This window comes from Syngnathoides biaculeatus, chromosome 12, assembly GCF_019802595.1.
Source record: "Syngnathoides biaculeatus isolate LvHL_M chromosome 12, ASM1980259v1, whole genome shotgun sequence".
Classification (NCBI taxonomy): domain Eukaryota; kingdom Metazoa; phylum Chordata; class Actinopteri; order Syngnathiformes; family Syngnathidae; genus Syngnathoides; species Syngnathoides biaculeatus.
The window spans coordinates 7,847,821-7,866,579 of NC_084651.1; the positions used below are offsets into that span (position 1 = coordinate 7,847,821).

The window sequence follows — 18,759 nt, forward strand, 5'->3', positions numbered from 1 at the left end:
CTCCCATCATCGGGCAGGAGGCGGGGTACACCCTGAACTGGTTGCCAGCCAATCGGAGGGCACATAGAGACAAACAGTTGCACTCACAATCACACCGTGGGGCAATTTAGTGTCCAATTAATCTTGCATGTTTTTTGGGTGAGGGAGTGCCCAGATAAAAACTACGCAGGTGTGGCGAGAATATGCAAACTCAACACAGGCGGGGCCAGGTTTCCAACCCTGGTCGACAGAACTGCGAGGCCGCTGCTCCCAACGCACTGAAAATCAACTGAATAAACAAACTATTGGCCATAAATAAAGACAGCTTCACGGAACACACGTTCAATTTTCTTTTGTCAATGTAGGTCAGCCTAACTGGTTCATTGACATATTTTGGAGGACGGCGCCCGCTTTCAGTTCCACGAAGCGCCGTTTGTTTTCCGACTCCCCGTGACCGGCTGAAAAAGACGCTTTTGTTCTCAGGATCGAGTCACCGCTCATCTTACCGCGGCGCGCGGTGACCTTTTGAGGCCGGCGTCCGCTCGGCTGAAGCCTTCATTGGCTGCTACGAAACCTCCTCAAGGTGAGTGTTTTGCTTTTGGTAACGCACACCATCCCTCGAGAGTCTTTGTCTTATCTTTGTGGTTTTTTTTCAATACCTGAACGTGTGTGATCTATGCTCTCTTCCAGTGACTGTATCCGCGGGGGGGAGGGGAGGGTCTCCCTGTGTTGACGCCGCCTATGGGAGAAAACAGCAGGTTGCAGCTTCTCTTATGTCACTGCAGCTCATAACATCTCCAGGACATCACTGACGTCTGTGCACTGGATGTTAAGTCGACCCACAGTGTGAGCTTGCAGCAGATAACAGGTCCAAAAAAATGTTTTCATGTGTGAAGTTATACAATTACGTCACACGTGATTGAAAAAAAAAAAAAAAAAAACATTCAGGCCAAAGAGTCTTAAATTTTATATCAGGTTATTTGTTACAGTTACACAATGGTGTTATTCTCCATCCAACCCATCCATTTTCTTTGCTGCTTATCCTGACGAGGGTCGCGGGAGTGCCAGAGCCTATCGCAGCTCTCAACAGGAGGGAGGCAGGGTACACCCTGAACTGGTTGCCAGCCAATCGCAGGGCACATCGAGACAAACGGCTGCACTCACAATCACACCTAGGGGCAATTTAGAAAGTCCAATTAATGTTGCCTGTTTTTGGGATATGGGAGGAAACCAGAGTGCCCGGAGAAAAACCCACACAGGCACGGGGAAAATATGCAAACTCCACACAGGCAAGTCTGGGATCGAACCCAGGACCTCAGAATTGTGAGGCCGATGCTTCCCAAGCTCATTCACCGTGTTGTGTGAAACAATTGTTGTATAGAAGTAGATTAGTGCCACCAGGATTTGAATTTGAAATGTAAAGTGATCACATTTTCAATAGTTGTATTTCAGCATAGCTTTTCAATGTTAACAATTCAACTGGCCACAATTCGCTGTCTAAAATTCACCGTCTGTGCCACCAGGCAGCGTTACTTCAGGTCAGAACCGAACAGCCATCCAATCGCAGTTACGCTTTTTAGTCACGTGGCGTGTCACATACTAAGAAAGAAATTTTTGACAGCAAATTGTAGCCAGTTGAATTTTAGACAGCGAATTGTAGCAACTATTGAAAATGTCATCACTTTACATTTCAAATTCAAATCCTATTTCACTTTATATTTTAAATTTAAATCCTGGTGCCACTCATCTACTTCCATATTATTGTCTTATCCTGAACAAGATTTAACTCTTCAGAGGCTGGACTTAAAATCGAAGACTGATTTTTTTTTTTTTTTTTGTTTGTTTTTTGTGAACATGCGTGACTGTTGGTCACCAAGTTCTATTTTTCTACTGTTTCATAAAATTCAACCATTTCGATTAAAGGTCACGTGACCCTGGCAGGAACCCGGATTGGTGCCTTGGACATCAAACCTTCTGATGTAAAAACCAAACCCACTTAAATTTTTTATTTTTTTTTTATATTTTTTATTGCATCCAAATGTTTACCAGGGAGTCAAAATCATTTTCAATTCACCCCCGCCCCCACTTCACTCCTCTAAGTAGGAACCCCCGACCACTTCATTCCTTCTATATGTTACTATCAATACATTTACCTGATAACTGTTAACATGTTTAACAGCCTTAGTGAGGTCACAAAAAAGCAAATCGTGAGGGAGTCTCGTAGGAACTCGACCTGATGAAAGAAAGTGAACAAAAGGTCCACGGTTGGGGTGGTGGGAAGATAAAATTCCTCAGGACCTTTGACGCTTCCAAGGCGGTACTTTGCTGTATTTTCCGGCAAAGAATTTGGCCCTGTAATCCTCCTCCTGCCAGGAAAAGTGACAGGAGCGAGAGGTATTTGCGCTGCGCTCACGCTGGCGTTCAAGTGACACGTTGCCTTTTTAGACCAGTTCCAACCAGATCCAGAGAGAGCATGTGCACGGGTGGCGAGCGCGGGGGATGATGATGATGATGATGATGTGCGGGAACTCGAGGAGGCGCTTGAAACACGACAAGCGCCCGTCAATCATCAACAAAACAATAAAGGTAATACTACGCTTATCCAAAACAACAGCAAGGTTACAAAAACCGCTACGTCCAATAGAAAGGATGTAAAAAAAGTATTATAGCATATAAAGATCTTGATTATATAACTATCATCATCCCAGTGACAGAGTATCAAGATGTGATATCTCGATGTTCTTTCTGTGAGATCGTAAAGATGATAGGTGGTTTTGGTCATTATGGCCTTGCCCCTGTCTTGGAACCTCATCTAACAGTATCATAGATCCTTTTACTATTCAAAAGTCACCACGGTTACACTTTAACCATATTTATACGTGTCGAAAGCACTTAAAATGATTATGATACACTTTAAAACATTGTGAACATATTTGGGAGGGGGGGGGGGACTGTTAGATATGTGCCTTTGAGAGGCGGGGCCTGTTAAGGTGGCTTCTGATTTCAGAGAATCTCTGTGAGTTTCTGCGTGTGAGCTGTGGCTTAAAGCAGCTTCTGCGTGATAACGGCCAAAATTTGAGGTCCGAATAAGCTTTCGATACAATGGTCACATGAGCGAAGAGAGCTGCAGCCACCGATGCACCTTAAATGGATCTTTCCGACCTGTCAGTCACTCGTACAATAATACCCAATCAGATCGCCGCATTTAACACAGCCCTCTCGCCATATTGTCCCACAAGTAATGCTGGTTGCCAGTAGCGTGCGCCTGGAAAAGTTCACGTTACGAAGAAAATGGTCCTCAGATGTGCAATTCTGATGAAAGATATCCTGGTAGGTTACAAGGGCCCCGCTTGATTCATTTTCCAAAGCCTAAAACACAGTTGACGAAGTGTTTACGATGAATTAAGGCTCGCGGAAGAGCGCACGTAGAACTAAAACTACAAATTTCGACAAACACAAGGCTGTATGTTCGAAGGTAAGTGAGGGACAAGTATCTTCTCGGAGTTGGATTTCATTATTATCAACACTTTATACATTGCAGGAGAACAACTTTCACTTTGTTAGTGTATCACTGACCTGCTGAATGTTTTATGCCGAAGAGTCGGGTTAGCGATACGTGAATGTGCCACGTCATGCAAGGGAAATGTCTCTTTGCCTATTTCGATCACATCAGACTTTTAAGACAGAGCACTGGGTTCGATTACGAGCCAAGTCAAACTTTTTCATCTGGTCACTACGGTACTGAGTGAGTTCATCACCATTGTTTAAATGTAGAAAATCGAACCTAACTCACTTATAAAGACTACAATGATATGATTTGTGATCTTTCCAAGTAAAAAGTACTCACCCTGCTTTACATGCACAGTACGATTCCACTGTTTTATCCTGCTGGATTTCAAAGTAAAGTTTGTGGGGCATTAAAACTTTTTTTGCATCGATCGCCAACGTTTGGCTGTAACTCTGACATTTCGTCATGCACCGTCCAAAATCATAATTCTCTGTACATATCCTCGTGCGAAATAGTTGAGACCTCTCTGTAAAACTCTTGAACAAGTCTGATGCTTTTGGCAAAAAAAAATTACCCCAATATTATCTGGAAGACCCGTTAGAGAATCGACTTCAAAATTGTTCTGTTCAGTCTCCATTTCGGAAGCTTGTGGGACACGGCAACTGTAGCTACAGGGGGGCGGAGCTTAAGATCGCCAGCCGGAAAGGGCCGTTGTTGATTGGACTGGACAAACAGTCCATAGGCACAACAAAATGAGAGCTCCCAAAGAACTGCTGTAGGCCGCAACTCACACCCCGACGTTCAACGCCACTCCAGCTTCTGAAACGACACACGAGGCCTTAACGGTGCACATCTGACACAAATTATATCATGTACCATAAATAGACTTTAATTGCTTTACATTTGCTTTTACTGGGTTTTTTTTCCAACACACATTGGTGCCATGATTAAAAATCTTTTTTTTTTTTTTTTTTTTTTTGGGGGGGGGAGTATTAATGGGATTTCAATTAATTTTAATAGGACAAATTTCTTTGGTCTATGACTAACTTGAGTTATGATCTCGTAACAAAAGTGAGTAGACCCCTAAGTGAGTGTCCAATTTTATTTTATTTCTCCTTAAAAATAAATCAACAGAGCCATTAATATTTAAACTACGGCAACAAAAGCGAGTACACCAGTAAGTGAGAAGGCCAACATTTTAACACTGTAGTCAGTGCACAACTTGTACCAGGGCTTGAATTTATTCTCCCCTCAAAATGACCTAACAAAATTACAGCAGGCAACAAAAGTGAGAGCACCCCGAAGTGAGACTGTCATAATGACTGCATATGTACGTGTGCACTTTTCTGTGATGAGTTTCATGGGAAGGTATTTCATACATTCCCTTCCCCAAAAACAACAAAAATGCCCGCTTATAGCCATCATCTTGCATATGTACAAATGCACTCCAATATTGTCATTCAACCGTTGCTGTTTTATTGTATTTATTTTTTTCCCCGCTAGCATTTTTGGGGCTCCTATCAGGTAAATATTATTAATCTTTAATGATTTATGAAAGAAGGTGTGTCGTGTTTTTATGGCGCGGAAAGAGCATCCGCGTGCTTACGGGCAGCCGAGCGCCTGCTGGCCGGCGAGAACAGCTTCGAACCGGTTTGCTCGTCGACCACAAAGCCGCCAGGAAACAAGAAGGAGGAGGAGGAGGAGGCGCAGTGCAGCTGATGCTCGGCGTCCGGTCGACACCTCTTCTACCAGACGTCACCAAAAATAACACCCGATTTTTTTTTTTTTTTTTTGTGGGGGTGGGGGTGGGGGGGTCACTACAAAGCCGCTGTTCGTTTTTCCCCGTCCAGGAAGGTCCAACCTACATGGAAAGTTGCCGTGGACGAGCGCGCATCAGCACCGCAGGCACCGGCTGCCGTTGAGGTGAGTGCTGCATAGATTCTTCAACAACATTAGTAATAATAATAATATATATATTTTTAAAAGCCCACCTCGTTTAAGATATGATCGTTTGTGGCGTTGCCGTTTGGTGCGTTTTCAACCGCCGCAACGGAAAGGTGTCGTCCGTCCTTCCGTTGTCAAGCAGGCTGAATGCTGCTGCTGCAGCTGCGGCGTTGCACTTGCTCGCAAAAGTAGGGAAACACTTTGGAAATCAACTTAGTGAAGGGAACCTTGCTGCAAAAAAGGCAGAATTCGGAGCGCGAACCTTTGCGTAAAAACCCGCCGACCGTGATTTGGAACCCGGACGACGTCTTAGCGAGGAAGCCTATTCCCAAATCAGAATCTGGAATCTTATATATGACACAAAACTCACACCGCCGGCCTTGAAAACCTAAATTGACACGCAATCCCTCTGAAACCCAAAGCCCATTTTGGAACTCTGCCTTGTAACCCCAACCCTGGTTTTAAAACCATCATTTAAAGTTCCAACCCTGTTTTAAAACCCGAGTTCGAAACCCCGACGCAGGCCCCCAAACTCTAAATCCGAAACCCTGACATGAACTCGTTGTTTTCGAAGGGTAACACTAGCACACTTGGCAGAGAGCTTCATCCATCTGACAGACAGTTGGTGGTTTGAATCCTGACATCCACTGTTGAAGTGCCCTTGGGCAAGGCGCTGATCCCCAAAAACCACCTGCAGGTCGCCTTTCTCAATTGCCGCAACGGGGTGAAACAAAAACTACGACTGTGATTTCAAACCCTAATTCTGCATTGATTGATGTTTTTTTTTTAATTTAATTTGGGAGGTAAATATTGTAGAATATTGCAATTCTAACGGAGTCGATTTTGAAATTAAATTAAATTGATTTTTGTAGCTGCTGAGTCGAGATGAAGATGCTGGGGGGGGGGTAGCAGCAGACCTTTGTGTTCTTTTTCTTTTTTTTCTTTTTTTTTTTTTGTTTACTTTCCCCTCCTCTAAGGTGTGCGTGCTTATGAAAACAAAAAGTGCACCGGCACTGTGCTCAAGATACGTCCGTGTGCCTGCCTCAGCGAGTGCTTTGTGAAAGATGACAACTGATTGATTCATCGCTCTTTTGTCACCCCCCGCAAAGGAACCCACCCCTCCCTCACCCGGCGGGCGAGCAGCAGCAGCTAAAGCAACGGCATCGCCGACATGGCTTCCAAAGCTCTGGACGGCGGCTGGGGGTGGGCCATCGTGGTGGCCTCCTTCCTGGCCCAGCTGCTGGCCTACGGTTCCCCGCAGTCGGTGGGCGTCCTCTACCCCGAGTGGCTGCACGCCTTCCAGGAGGGCAAGGGCATGACGGCCTGGGTGGGCTCCCTGGTGGCCGGCGTGGGCCTCATTGCCAGTGAGTGGGCGACACTCGGGCGCCGTAACCATCCAATGCAAAGATCAATCAGTGGTGCTGTTTGAAATGCGTGACTTTAACAATGTTGTGGTTGGGAGTGTTGCTTACAATACTAATAACATAATAATAACATCAGCGGCTCATCTACACTAGAATAAGGCTCAGAAATGAGGGAGGGGGGGCACACTTCAAGGACAATCAAAAGCATTTTTATGGACGTAAATAAGTGCCACCAGGGTTTGAATTTGAAATGTGAAGCGATCACATTTTCAATAGTTGTATATCGGGGTGGGCAGCAGGGTGGCGCAGCTGGAAATCGTTGGCCTCACAGTACTCAGGTCCCGGGTTCAATCCCGAACCCGCCCGTGCCTTGCGATTGGCTGCGAACCAGTTCAGGGCGTACCTCGCCTCCTGCACGTTGACAGCTGGAATAGGCTCCAGCACGCCCTGCAACCCTTGTGAGGATAAGAGGCTAAAAAAATTGATGCATTTCAGTGTAACTTTTAAATGTTAATAATTCAACTGGTAACAGTTCGCTGTCTAAAATTCACCGTCTGTGCCACCAGGCGGAGTTACTTTGGGTCAGAAGCAAACAGCCAGCCAATCCAGTTACACTTTCTTAGTATGTGACTAAGAAAGCGTAACTGCGATTGGATGAGTGTTCACCTCTGACCTGAAATAACCCTGCCTGGTGGCACGGACGGTGAATTTTAGACAGCGAATTGTAGCCAGCTGAATTGTTAACATTGAAAATTTACACTGAAATACAACGATTGAAGATGTTATCACTTTATATTTCAAATTCAAATCACGATTTCTGTGGCATTTCAAATTTAAATCCTGGTGGCACATATTTACTTCCATAATTTTCGCTCGTGGCCGGACCACTTCATACACGTATCAATTTGCCGCGTGAAGATTTGTGCATGTGGTTTCATTTTGAAATTGATTTTTATGTACAAAAATGAAAAAAAAAATATCATGATTAACTTCCATTGCTGAACACAAAAATTAGTTGTAACTTTTGTAACTTTTTTGACAGTACCGTAACATTGACAACTGGTTTTTTTTTTTGGATCATTTTTGCTTAAAATGGTAAAAAATGTGAAGTGTCTGCTTTCAAGCACTTGCTTGAATTAGACGCTGTCTAGGGGAAACAGCTTTTCTGAAGGGGGAATTTGAAATTTAGATTAAAAATACATTTTAAAAAATCAATTTGTCATAGCTGTTAGATAAGTGGCACGGTGGATCAGCTGGTAAAGCGTGGGCCTCACAGTTCTGAAGACTCGGGTTCGATCCCGGTCCCACCTGTCTAGAGTTTGCATGTTCTCCACGTGCCTGGGTGGGTTTTCTCCGGGCACTCCGGTTTCCTCCCACATCCCAAAAAACATGCAACATTAATTGGACGCTCTAAATTGCCCCTAAGTGTGATTGTGAGTGCAGTTGTTTGTCTCGGTGTGGCCTGGGATTGGCCGGCAACCAGTTCCCTCCTGCCCGTTGACAACTGGGATAGGCTCCATCACTGCCTGCGACCCTTGTGAGGATAACCGGCCAAGAACAAGGATGGATGGATGTTAGATAAGTCATTAGATAGAATAGAAATCTGCCCTCTCTAGCTCCATCTTGTGGCTTTAATTTGACATGTAGTTCAAAGAACCACCGCACCCGAAGAAAAACCATCAGAGACCGAATGTGCGACGCACGAGGTGTCAACACACTCACAGGTGCACTCGTCGTGTTGTGGTTTTTTCAAAACCAAAACCATAACTGTTTTAACAAATATCAAATTCCCTGTAAGCACTGCAGATTGTCTATTACGTGCACTTTAGATCGCGGAGCAGTACCTCGTTTTAGACTTGGATGCTGGTTATGATTGACCATAACTCACAAAGGAGCGGCTGCGCCCTCAAAGAGAAACAAAAAGATGTTTTGGCAGCGCGTTTTATGCTTTGGCACCTCCCATCTGCTGATGCGCACGAATCGCGACGCGATTATTATTACCCCGCGCCACTAAAAAGTAGCGCACTAATGCGTCACCTTTACACCTGACCTTGTTTCCATTCCCACCCGCTGATGCCGCTGATAAAGAAAACAGAATTAAAACGATGGCGTCACGGCACAGGTGTTTGCAACAGGGCGGAAAGCACGCACAAAAAAACAAAAATGACGTCAGTTTGATGAGCACTTAGCGGCTCCCTGAGCTGCTGAGCTGAGCCGCTCCTAATGACTTTAGATGGAAAACCAAGCGCAAGTCATCCGAGCGGTGAATGTGACAAGATGACATTTTGCCCACACGGGGAGGAGAAGCGCAAACGCCAAAAAACACAAAACAATTTTGAGTACGGTTGCTGCAATGCAGGTGAAATGTAAACAGCAGAAAGGTGTGCGAGAACATCATCGCTAAGTGGAATAGGGCAAAAAAAAAAATAAAAAATAAAACGTACGATGGATTTTTTTCATTGTTTCGTTTAGAGTAAAAACACAGTGAAGAAAATAAGTATTTGAACACCCTGCTATATTGCAAGTTCTCCCACTTAGAAATCATAGAGGGGTCTGAAATTTTTTATCGAAGGTGCATGTCCACTGTGAGAGAGATAATCCAGAAATCACAATGTATGATTTTTTAACGATTTATTTGTGATACATAAATATGTCATGGTTTGGAATCATGCATGGCACGGAAGGTTCCCCTGCTTACACCAGCACATGTCAAGGCCCGTCTTGAGTTTGCCGATGACCATTTGGATGATACAGAGGAGTCGTGGGAGAAATTTTTGTGGTCAGACGAGACGAAAATGGAACTTTTTGGTCATTGGAGGAAGACCAATTGATGAGTTTTATCCCAAGAACACCATCCCTACTGTGAAACATGGGGGTGGGAGCATCATGCTTTGGGGGTGTTTTTCCTGCACACGGAACAGGATGACTGCGCTGTATTAAGGAGAGGATGACCGCGGCCATGTATTGTGAGATTTTGGGGAACAACCTCAGTCAGGGCATTGAAGATGGGTCGTGGCTGTGTGGCACATGGCAATGACCCGAAGCACACAGCCAGAAAAAACGATGAGTGGCTCTGTAAGAAGCATAGTAAGGTTCTGGTGTGGCCGAGCCAGTCTCCAGACCTAAACCCAATAGTAAAATCTGTGGAAGGAGCTGAAACTCAGTATTTCTCATTGACAGCCCAGAAACCTGTCTGATCGAGAGAAGAACTCTGGAGAAGTGGGCCAAAATCCATCCTGCAGTGTGTGCAAACCTGGTGAACAACTACAGAAAACGTTTGACCTCTGTAATTGCAAACAACGACTACTGTACCAAATATTAACATTTGTTTTTTCAGGTGTTCAAATACTTATTTGCAGCTGTATCACACAAATAAATCGTTCTAAGTGGGAGAACTAGCAACATAGCAGGGTGTTCAAATACTTATTTTCTTCACTGTAAAGGGATAAAATAGCTTGAGGTCAATCGGGGAAGATTCACGGCGACGGATAAAAAGTTCGGGTTCTCCACGGCCGGAGAATATTCTCTTAATCCTCTTATCCGAATAGGCTTCGTCAGTTCAGATCTCAAAAGACGAGATGGGACAGGTCCCGTCTGAGAGGGATTTTGTACGAGTCGAGTCTCTTTGGACCCAAGTCGAGGGAGGTACGCCCCATCCAAGAATGCTTTCACGCTCTGCCAACCAAGACCGTCAGTTTGGGCGGGCTCATCCTTTCTCAGTGTTCCGTTGAGTTGTAACACGAAGGCCCCGTGAAAGGAAAAATGACAGCTGTATTTGTTCGAAGGCTCAAATGATTAGAGTTATGTATCTGCTGAGTTGCAAGCGTCCAATACAGAACGGGTAAAAACGCATTTGCCGAGTTCTGCTGACTGAGGTGATCGAAAGTCGGCAGATCGGGCCTCGGGTCAGGTCAGGCAGGTTTCTGGACTCGCGTGACCCCTGGCCCAGGGGAGTTTTTCCTTTGGGTGCATCTGATGGATTTGCCAGCACTTCTGGAAGGTTCCATTCGCCCCCCCCCCCCCCCCCCCCCTGACGGATGAAAGAGCCAAAACGGTCTCGCCGCGTCTCTCTGCAGGTCCCGTGTGCAGCGCCTGCGTGGACAACTTCGGCGCCCGTCCCGTCACCGTCTTCAGCGGCGTCATGGTGGCCGGCGGCCTGATGCTCAGTGCCTTCGCTCCCAACGTCCAGTTCCTTATCTTCTCCTACGGAATCGTAGTGGGTAAGGCGCCGCGGGGTGTCTGGGGGGGGGGGTGTTAAGAAAAAAAAAGTGCGGGGGTCAGGGGGTGAATCAAAAAGTTGAATGCCTTTCAAGCCGAGGCGATCATATGACGGCCTAAGCTTCTTATCTTTTGGAAACGCACGGGAATTTTAACGAGTCCGATAATCATCAGAAACTGACATCTGTTACGTAATGCACCGGCTGATTATAGCTAATGAACGTGACGAAAAGACGGGCGCTCCGGAAGGAGCACTGACAAAAAAAACAACTTTCTTTTATTGCCCTTTTCCCACCTGTTGGCTCACTTGAAGCGCAGCGTTCGAAATGCGGAGGAAGCCGAAATGGACGCCGCGCATATTTCGGGAGCCGTTTATTTGCGGGAACGCCCCCCCCACCCGCGCACGTGCGGCTTGTTTACGGCACTTTGACCTTGTGTGCGTGTTGCGTAAGGTCCTGTACGGTGCAGTATATTTTATGACCCAAACATGCAAAGAGATACTGTACCTTCGTGTAGGTTTAAAATCAGTGAACCCCCGATGTGTTTGGATTACACAAATAAAAATGAAAAAAAAAAAAAAAACAAACACCTTGGAAATAGAAATAATCCATACCAGCGTCAACTGTCGCCATTGTAAAACATTTCTACAAACAGTAAATACACACCGTCACATTTTGACATTAACTGTCACACAAGTGTGTACCGTAATATCCGCGACTTTTTTCACACGCTTTCAACCCTGCGGCTTATGCAGTTAATTTGTGCATTTTCTCAAATGGCCGCAAGCGGGCACCCGAGCAGAAAAGGTCAGAGTGGCACCGGCGGAATACATGTGCCGAGGAAGTGACTTTTACCGGTATGTTTTTTTTTTTTAACCGGCCCTGTTAGCCTGTTAGTGCTGGACTAGCATAAGCATTGTGCTAGCGTGTTGCTGTGTCTCAATGGTTTTTACTGGTGTTTTTTTTTTTTTTTTTTTTACCGGCCCTGTTAGCGCCGTGCTAGCGTTAGTGCAGTGCTAGCCTCTTGCTGCTGTGTTACTGCTGTCTCAGTGATTTTTACCGATGTTTTTTTTTTTAAACCGGCCCTGTTAGCGCTGTGCTAGCGTGTTGCTGCTGTGTTACTGCCGCGTCTCAGTGATTTAGGTATGGTTTTTTTTTTAACCGGGCCTGTTAGTGCTGTGCTACCGTGTTGCTGTGTAGCTGCCACGGCAGTTTTTTTTTTTTTTTTTTTAACGGCCCTGTTCGTGCTACCGTGTTGTTGCTATGTTAAGCTACGCTAAGGTATATAACGTTGAAAACTCTTGGTGTACCCTCTTTCTTTGTAAATATCTCGTGTTTCAATGTGGGCACTTGTGGCTTTTACACAGATGTGGCGTATGTATGGACCAAATGGTATTTCCTTTGCAAATGTACTGGGTGAGGCTTATAAGCAGGTGCGCTCTGTAGGCCGGAAATTACGGTAACTCCGCTCCACCACGCTAAACTTTACAGCTGTAATATGGCCGAATGCTTACCTTTATGAAACCACGTACGCTAAAACAAATTTCTCTTGCCCGCAGCGGTAATATGGCAAATTGCATTGTTGTCAGTAGAAACAAGTCAAAATTCAAATTGCGTAGACGCCTTAATGAACTTCACAGGGTATGTTTTGAGTATTCTACTCACAGTAGGCGTCACTGGTCGTTTGGGGAACACTTGTCGGACTTTGGTGCAGGCAGTGTGGGTTCACTTCCCACATGGTGACGGTGTTAGTATCTTCCCTGCAGCTGACCGGTGACCAATTCAGGGTGTAGTCTCCTGTTGGCTGGGATAGGCTCCAGCACTCGCATGTCCCTTGTGAGGATAAGTGGCTCGGAAAATAGATGGTTGAATGGGCAACCACCGTATAGTTTTCCTTTTCACGTTCTTCTCCAAATGCCTGCTGAAGGGACTTCAGCTTTTCAAAATGTGTCACCAAAAACCGCAAAGCTAAGCAAAACCTGTTTTTTTTCTTTGTTGTCCTCACAGGTCTGGGTTGCGGCCTGGTCTACGCAGCCACCTTGACAATCACCTGCCAGTATTTCGACAAGAGACGCGGCCTGGCCCTCGGCATCGTCACCACAGGTACTGCTGCTGTCGCCTCCTCTGAGGTCTGTGGGTCCACAACACCTCTCCGTGCTTACTGCTTTCATTTGTGCACTGCTGCCTGGGAACTGTAGAAAAGTGTTCCTGGGAAGTTTTTTTTTATCGCAAGGCCGCATTGTACCATAAAAATCTTTAATTGACACATCATATTTACACATTAAATGTATCAACTAGTTTTGGAATCAGAAATCAATGGTAATGGGTTTTTCAACTATTGTTGAGGTTTGGTAACACAAAAACGCTTGCAATATCTCAACGTCATCATTTATGATATGACAGTTTGAAGTTTTGGTTCAAATTTGAAGATAAAAAAAACATTGAAGTTGATATGATTTGCCATCGGGGGGCACACAAAATCACGTCGCGGGCCGCGTCTGGCCCCCGGCCTCGAGTTTGACACCTGCGCTTTACAGCATACTGTTTATTATGGTCTGCGTCTCAGTCGTCTGTAAAACGCTCACCACGCACAAGCCAAACATCCAAAACGTGGATTGGCCGTCAAATGGGCTCCACCCACAGCTTCAAAATGGCCAATCATCGGTGGATGGGTGGCGTCACCTGACCTGCGTCCACTTCCTGTTTAAAGTCCAGGTCCTCACCCAGAAAACACCGGATGTTATGAAAGCTGCTGCGTTATCAGTATTTATTTTTCCTTTTCATTGATCATTGTTATGGAATGAGGAATAGGTTGATGGTGATGCGTATCGTTGCTCTCGGTGGAACAAACACAGATTTGGCCAATTTTGTATCTCACAAATCTTAATCGTTGGTCGGAGTCCACAGGTTTCTTTTTTTTTTTTTTTTTTAACCAATTATTAACCAATGTAGAGTGTTGAAAATAGCTTCCGCTTTTTAACGATAAGACCACAAAGAAAAATAATGAAGTTAAATTTTACCCCAAAAATCATTGGAGATGCGAGGATTCCGCCTCCCAGTAGCAATATTTCATTTGTAGGTCATTTTCACATAATTCGCGAAATAATGGTAAAGAAACTTGTAAAAATGTATTTGCTCATAGAACTATTTTTTTTCCCTTTTTGTTTCCTTGGTGGTGGGACGGTGGGTCAGCTGGAAAGCGTTGGCCTCACAGTTCTGAGGTCCCGGGATCGATCCTGGACCCGCCTGTGTGGAGTTTGCATGTTCTCCCTGTGCCTACGTGGGTTTTCTCCGGGCATTCCGGTTTCTTCCCACATCCCAAAAAACATCCACCATTAATTGGACACTAAATTGCCCCTAGGTGTGATTGCGAGTGCGGCTGTTACCTGTCTCGATGTGCCCTGCGATTGGCTGGCAACCAGTTAAGGGTCTGACCCGCCTTCTGCCCGTTGACAGCTGTGATTGGCCCCAGCACTCCCCTGACCCTCGTGAGGATAAGCACCTAAGAAAATGGATGGATGGACATTTCCTTGGTTTTATATCTGCAAATGTCTCCCATGCCGAAAAAGCCATTCTTTGAAGTCGCATTTTCAAAAAGTTATTGTTTCAAAATTTCAAGTCATAACAGTCATAAAGACCATCAAGTGGGGAAGTCATAAATTTCATGGCAAATGGAAATCTAAAATGAAAAATAGTTCTTAAACTTGTGTAGGAAGAAAATGAAACAACTTCAACTCTGCCACAGTTTTTTTGATCACTGACTGCAAATATGGTGGTGACCCAAAGAAATAAAAAACCCTTCTTGCATAAGTCGGCAAACGGGCATAACGGTAAAGACATGGAACAGATTCTTAGCAACCATATGAGTTGCGCATGAATTCTGTAGATGCATAAATGACCATAACCACACAATCTGCATCTCTCATTCAGGCACCAGCGTCGGAGCCTTCATCTTCGCCACGGTTCAGAACGAGTTCATCGTGCTGTACGGCCTGGACGGCTGCCTCCTGATCATCGGCGCGCTGGCGCTAAACCTCATGGCCTGCGCCGGCTTCATGAGGCCGCTCGACATGCCGGGGTACTACCTCAAACGGAAGGCGGCCCTGGAACGCAACGCAGACGGGCAGCTCTTCGAAAAGCGCCAGCCGGACGACCTGAAGGCGGCGCCCGGTTCTGCGGCGTCCGCTCAGGGGAAGAGCGCGACGGTGAAGGAAATTCTCATCACCATCGACGGCATGGACGCCAATATTCAGGTGGAAAAGAAGAGGAGCAGCTTCCTGGCTCGGTTGGGCGTCATGAAAATCATCAAGAAAAAAAGGCAGGCTTACTCCAAGTATATGACCTCAATGTATGAGCTACTGCAGGACCAAGCCATGGTGGGCTTCTGCATCGGGGTCTTCCTGTTTAGCCTGGGAGCGTTCCCGCCTGTGCTCTTGATTGAGGATGTGGCACAGAGCCAGGGACTCATCGAAGAAGTCAGTGCCATTCCTTTGGTCTCCATCGGCGCCATCACAACATGCGTGGGCAAACTGGTCCTTGGGATCCTGGTGGACATCAGGTGGATCAACAGCATCTACTTGTACACCTTCACCATGTTTGCAGGAGGGGTCCTGCTATTGCTCATCCCTGTCACTAAAAGCTACTTGGGACTCCAGATCCTCTCCGCCGTCCTGGGCTTCTTCTCAGGAAACTGGTCCATCACCTCGTACATTACCACCAAGATCGTCGGCTTGGACAGACTCACACAAGCCCACGGAATCGTCATGTTCTTCGGTGGATTTGGGATCATGCTGGGACCGCCTGTCGTTGGTAAGTAGCATTAGAAAGCGCCAGAACTACCTTAAATAGGGTCCAATTTGTACAAAGTGACTGAACTACAAATGAATTTGACCTTTTTAATGACCTCAGAAATTGGAAATGTTATAGAGCTACTAAAGAACTGGGCCACTTTCCACAACGTGACTGTACCAGATAAGAATTTGCCTTAGTAGTAGCTAAGATTGGGTTCACTTTGTGAAGTGATACAACTACCCAAGAACTGGCCTCGGTTTGCAGCTTAGAGAACCACGCAACAACACAACACACCTTGGAGTGTTAACACAACTACCTAAGAACAAGGCCTGCTTTGAGCAAAGCAACGGAACTACCTAAGAAAAGACCGACTTTACATCTCAGAGAATTAGTTAAGAACTGAGTTCACCTCCTGAAACCTGACAGAACTATCTTAGAACAAGTCCCGCTTTCTCCAAATTGAAGTACAAGCCTGACCCACTTCAGGTAATTTTAGGGTGCTTCACATGTGGTAGAGCTACCCAAGTTACTGAAACAGAACTACCAAAGAACAAGGCCCGCCATGCCCAAAAGAACAGAAAAACCTACGAGAACTGTGTGGCAAACGGCAAAACTGACTCAGACTTCTCATCTAAGAACTGGATTTGCTTTACTTTAAGTGACTGAAATAGCCAAGAACTAGACCCACCTCATGTGAACTATTTATCTGGTTAAATGTTCCAGGAGTCCTTACTGTGTGTTTCATCCCTTTTTAGGGTGGTTCTTTGACTGGACCCAGTCTTATGACCTGGCGTTCTACTTCAGTGGGAGTTGCGTGTTGCTGGGAACGCTGGTTCTCTTCCTGCTCACGCTTCCCTGCTGGAATAGGAAACCCACGTCCGAGAATGACAGACCAGACGTGCAGTATACCAGCAACTGCGAGAAAGTGGCCTCCGTAGCGTGAATATGAGGACTTTGGGTCAACGTGCCAACACTTCCGAGCCCCCTCGACTGCACGGCAACTGTTGTATCTGAAATACTTCTGACCACAAGCACGGTTTGCCCCGACAACTGCTGCCAGGTGTACTCGCACCAAAACACTTACCTGAGAAAATACAGGTCTTTCCTCCAAAAACCGTACCTGCATTTCTCAGGTTCGACGCCAAACACGCAATGCACATCAGTTGAAGGTACAAGCCTGCTGTAGGTGTCGCTCCTCTTTTATAGCCTCATTTTACGAGGCGGTCCAAACAATAACCTGGTTCAATGGGCATGTGCTGAAATTTGAATTTACTGCAAATGCACACAAAAAACCCTGAAGAAGTGAACTTCTTTCATACAATTTGTTTTTCATCAAGGTGTACATTTGATGTACACTTTGCGTACTACAAACGCATCAGAGATAGTTAATACTTGTCACCACGGAATGCCTGTTTGAACAATGCCTTGCTTTATGGACATTTTACTTTTCAAGTTTTTTTTTACTTGTACAACCACGATTTACACAACACCTGCACAATCCGATGAGGTCCTGTGACAAGAGCGCTGCCAAAAAAGTGAAAAGCTCAATTTTGATCGACTCCGTCAGAGGTATTCATTTAAGAATTACTTTTCTGGTTGTAGAAGTATTTTTTACTACCTTGGAGTGTGCAGGTGTACCTAATGTACCACCTGATGTTTTTTCATTCTTTCACCTTTGCGGCATAACTATTTTGACCTGGCTGGTCCTCCACCCCCCCCCCCCCAACGCATTTTTATGTATATGTTGTGCGTGTTCATACACACGTGTTGAGATTTGCGTATTGTTTGATATACTTTTGTATTAGCACTAGTTTATAAAGTCCTATGTACTCGAGACTTTTATATGCACCTGACTGTAGAAATGTTAAGTCATGTTTGAAGTTATTAGTGTACCGTGTATGCGCAATCACATGTAGACTTGAACGTTCATGAGACCACTGAAAATAACGACCGGTAGCAGGTAAAGCTTATTGTTTTTATGTCTGTGAACGCAGTACAGGGTGCAGAGCAGACGCGATGCAACTGGCACTGACCTTGCGTTGAGACACTTATGTCTGTTTTCTTACATTTGTCTTACTTCCTGTCTGTTGTTTTGCGTGCATTGTGCCAATAAACGAAGTTTGGAAGATGTGTTTTTTATGTGGATTATACAGAAAGTCAGTACCATCACGATTGATGGATAAGACACCGATCGATCTGATCGGCACCGGGCGATAATGGACCTTTCTGATGGCGACCTTAGCCATGTACCACAAGTTTTCAAAATGGCGACTGAACAGAACATGTTTGAAGTGGATTCTCTATCGCGTATTCCAGATAATATTGGGGTGTCTTTTGCCAAATGCGTCAGACTTGTCCAAGAGAGTTCTACAGAAAGGTCTCAACTATTTCTTTCTATGTCTTGTTCTTGCTTTCAGTTTGTCCCTTTAGGGGTCGCCACAGCGTGTCATCTCAGATGAACGCACATTTGTTTGGCGCAGTTTTACGCTGGATGCGCTTCCTGACGCAAACCCCTCTCCATTTTAGTCGGGGAGAGAAGCTTACAGCACCTGGTATTCCCAAGCGGTCTCCCATTCAAGTACTAACCAGGGTCAAACCCGCTTAGCTTCCGTGATCTGACGAGATCGGGCGTTCTCAGGGTAGCATGGCCGTAAGCCTCACGCAAGGATATGTACACGGAATTAAGATTTTGGACATAAAAGCACTGAATAGTTAAATCCAACTCAGAGAAGAAGCTTCTCCCTCACTTACCTTCGAAGATACAGCCTTGTGTTTGTTGATATTGTCCACATTTAGTTGTACGTGCAGTCTTCCCTAAGCCTTAATCCATTGTAGACACTTCGTCAACTGTGTTTTAGGCTTTGGAAAATGAATCAAGCGGGCCCCTTCTAACCTAGCAGGATATCTTTCATCAGAATTGCATGTTCCCCAAGCGCATCTGAGGACCATTTTCTTC

At 45.4% G+C, this 18,759-nt stretch overlaps 1 protein-coding gene and 1 pseudogene across 1 annotated transcript; one reads left to right on the forward strand and one right to left on the reverse strand.

Annotated features, from left to right (window-relative positions):
* The first annotated feature begins 2,479 nt into the window (after nt 1–2,479).
* Nucleotides 2,480–17,929, forward strand: slc16a9a (solute carrier family 16 member 9a). The gene is made up of 7 exons (XM_061837786.1): nt 2,480–2,565; nt 5,338–5,410; nt 6,541–6,795; nt 10,872–11,015; nt 13,020–13,115; nt 14,943–15,821; nt 16,559–17,929. The coding sequence occupies exons 3-7, from the start codon at nt 6,603–6,605 to the stop codon at nt 16,744–16,746; spliced, it is 1,500 nt and encodes a 499-aa protein (XP_061693770.1). The 5' UTR covers nt 2,480–2,565; nt 5,338–5,410; nt 6,541–6,602; the 3' UTR covers nt 16,747–17,929.
* Nucleotides 17,930–18,340: 411 nt separating this feature from the next.
* Nucleotides 18,341–18,459, reverse strand: LOC133510297 (5S ribosomal RNA; annotated as a pseudogene).
* Nucleotides 18,460–18,759: the final 300 nt, after the last annotated feature.

Bases quoted from the DNA above. Each gene is read 5' to 3' on its own strand.
- slc16a9a (XM_061837786.1), top strand. From the start codon at position 6,603: ATGGCTTCCAAAGCTCTGGACGGCGGCTGGGGGTGGGCCATCGTGGTG. The intron at 11,016-13,019 runs GTAAGGCGCCGC...TTGTCCTCACAG, and splicing joins CTCCTACGGAATCGTAGTGG to GTCTGGGTTGCGGCCTGGTC. The intron at 13,116-14,942 runs GTACTGCTGCTG...TCTCTCATTCAG, and splicing joins CCTCGGCATCGTCACCACAG to GCACCAGCGTCGGAGCCTTC.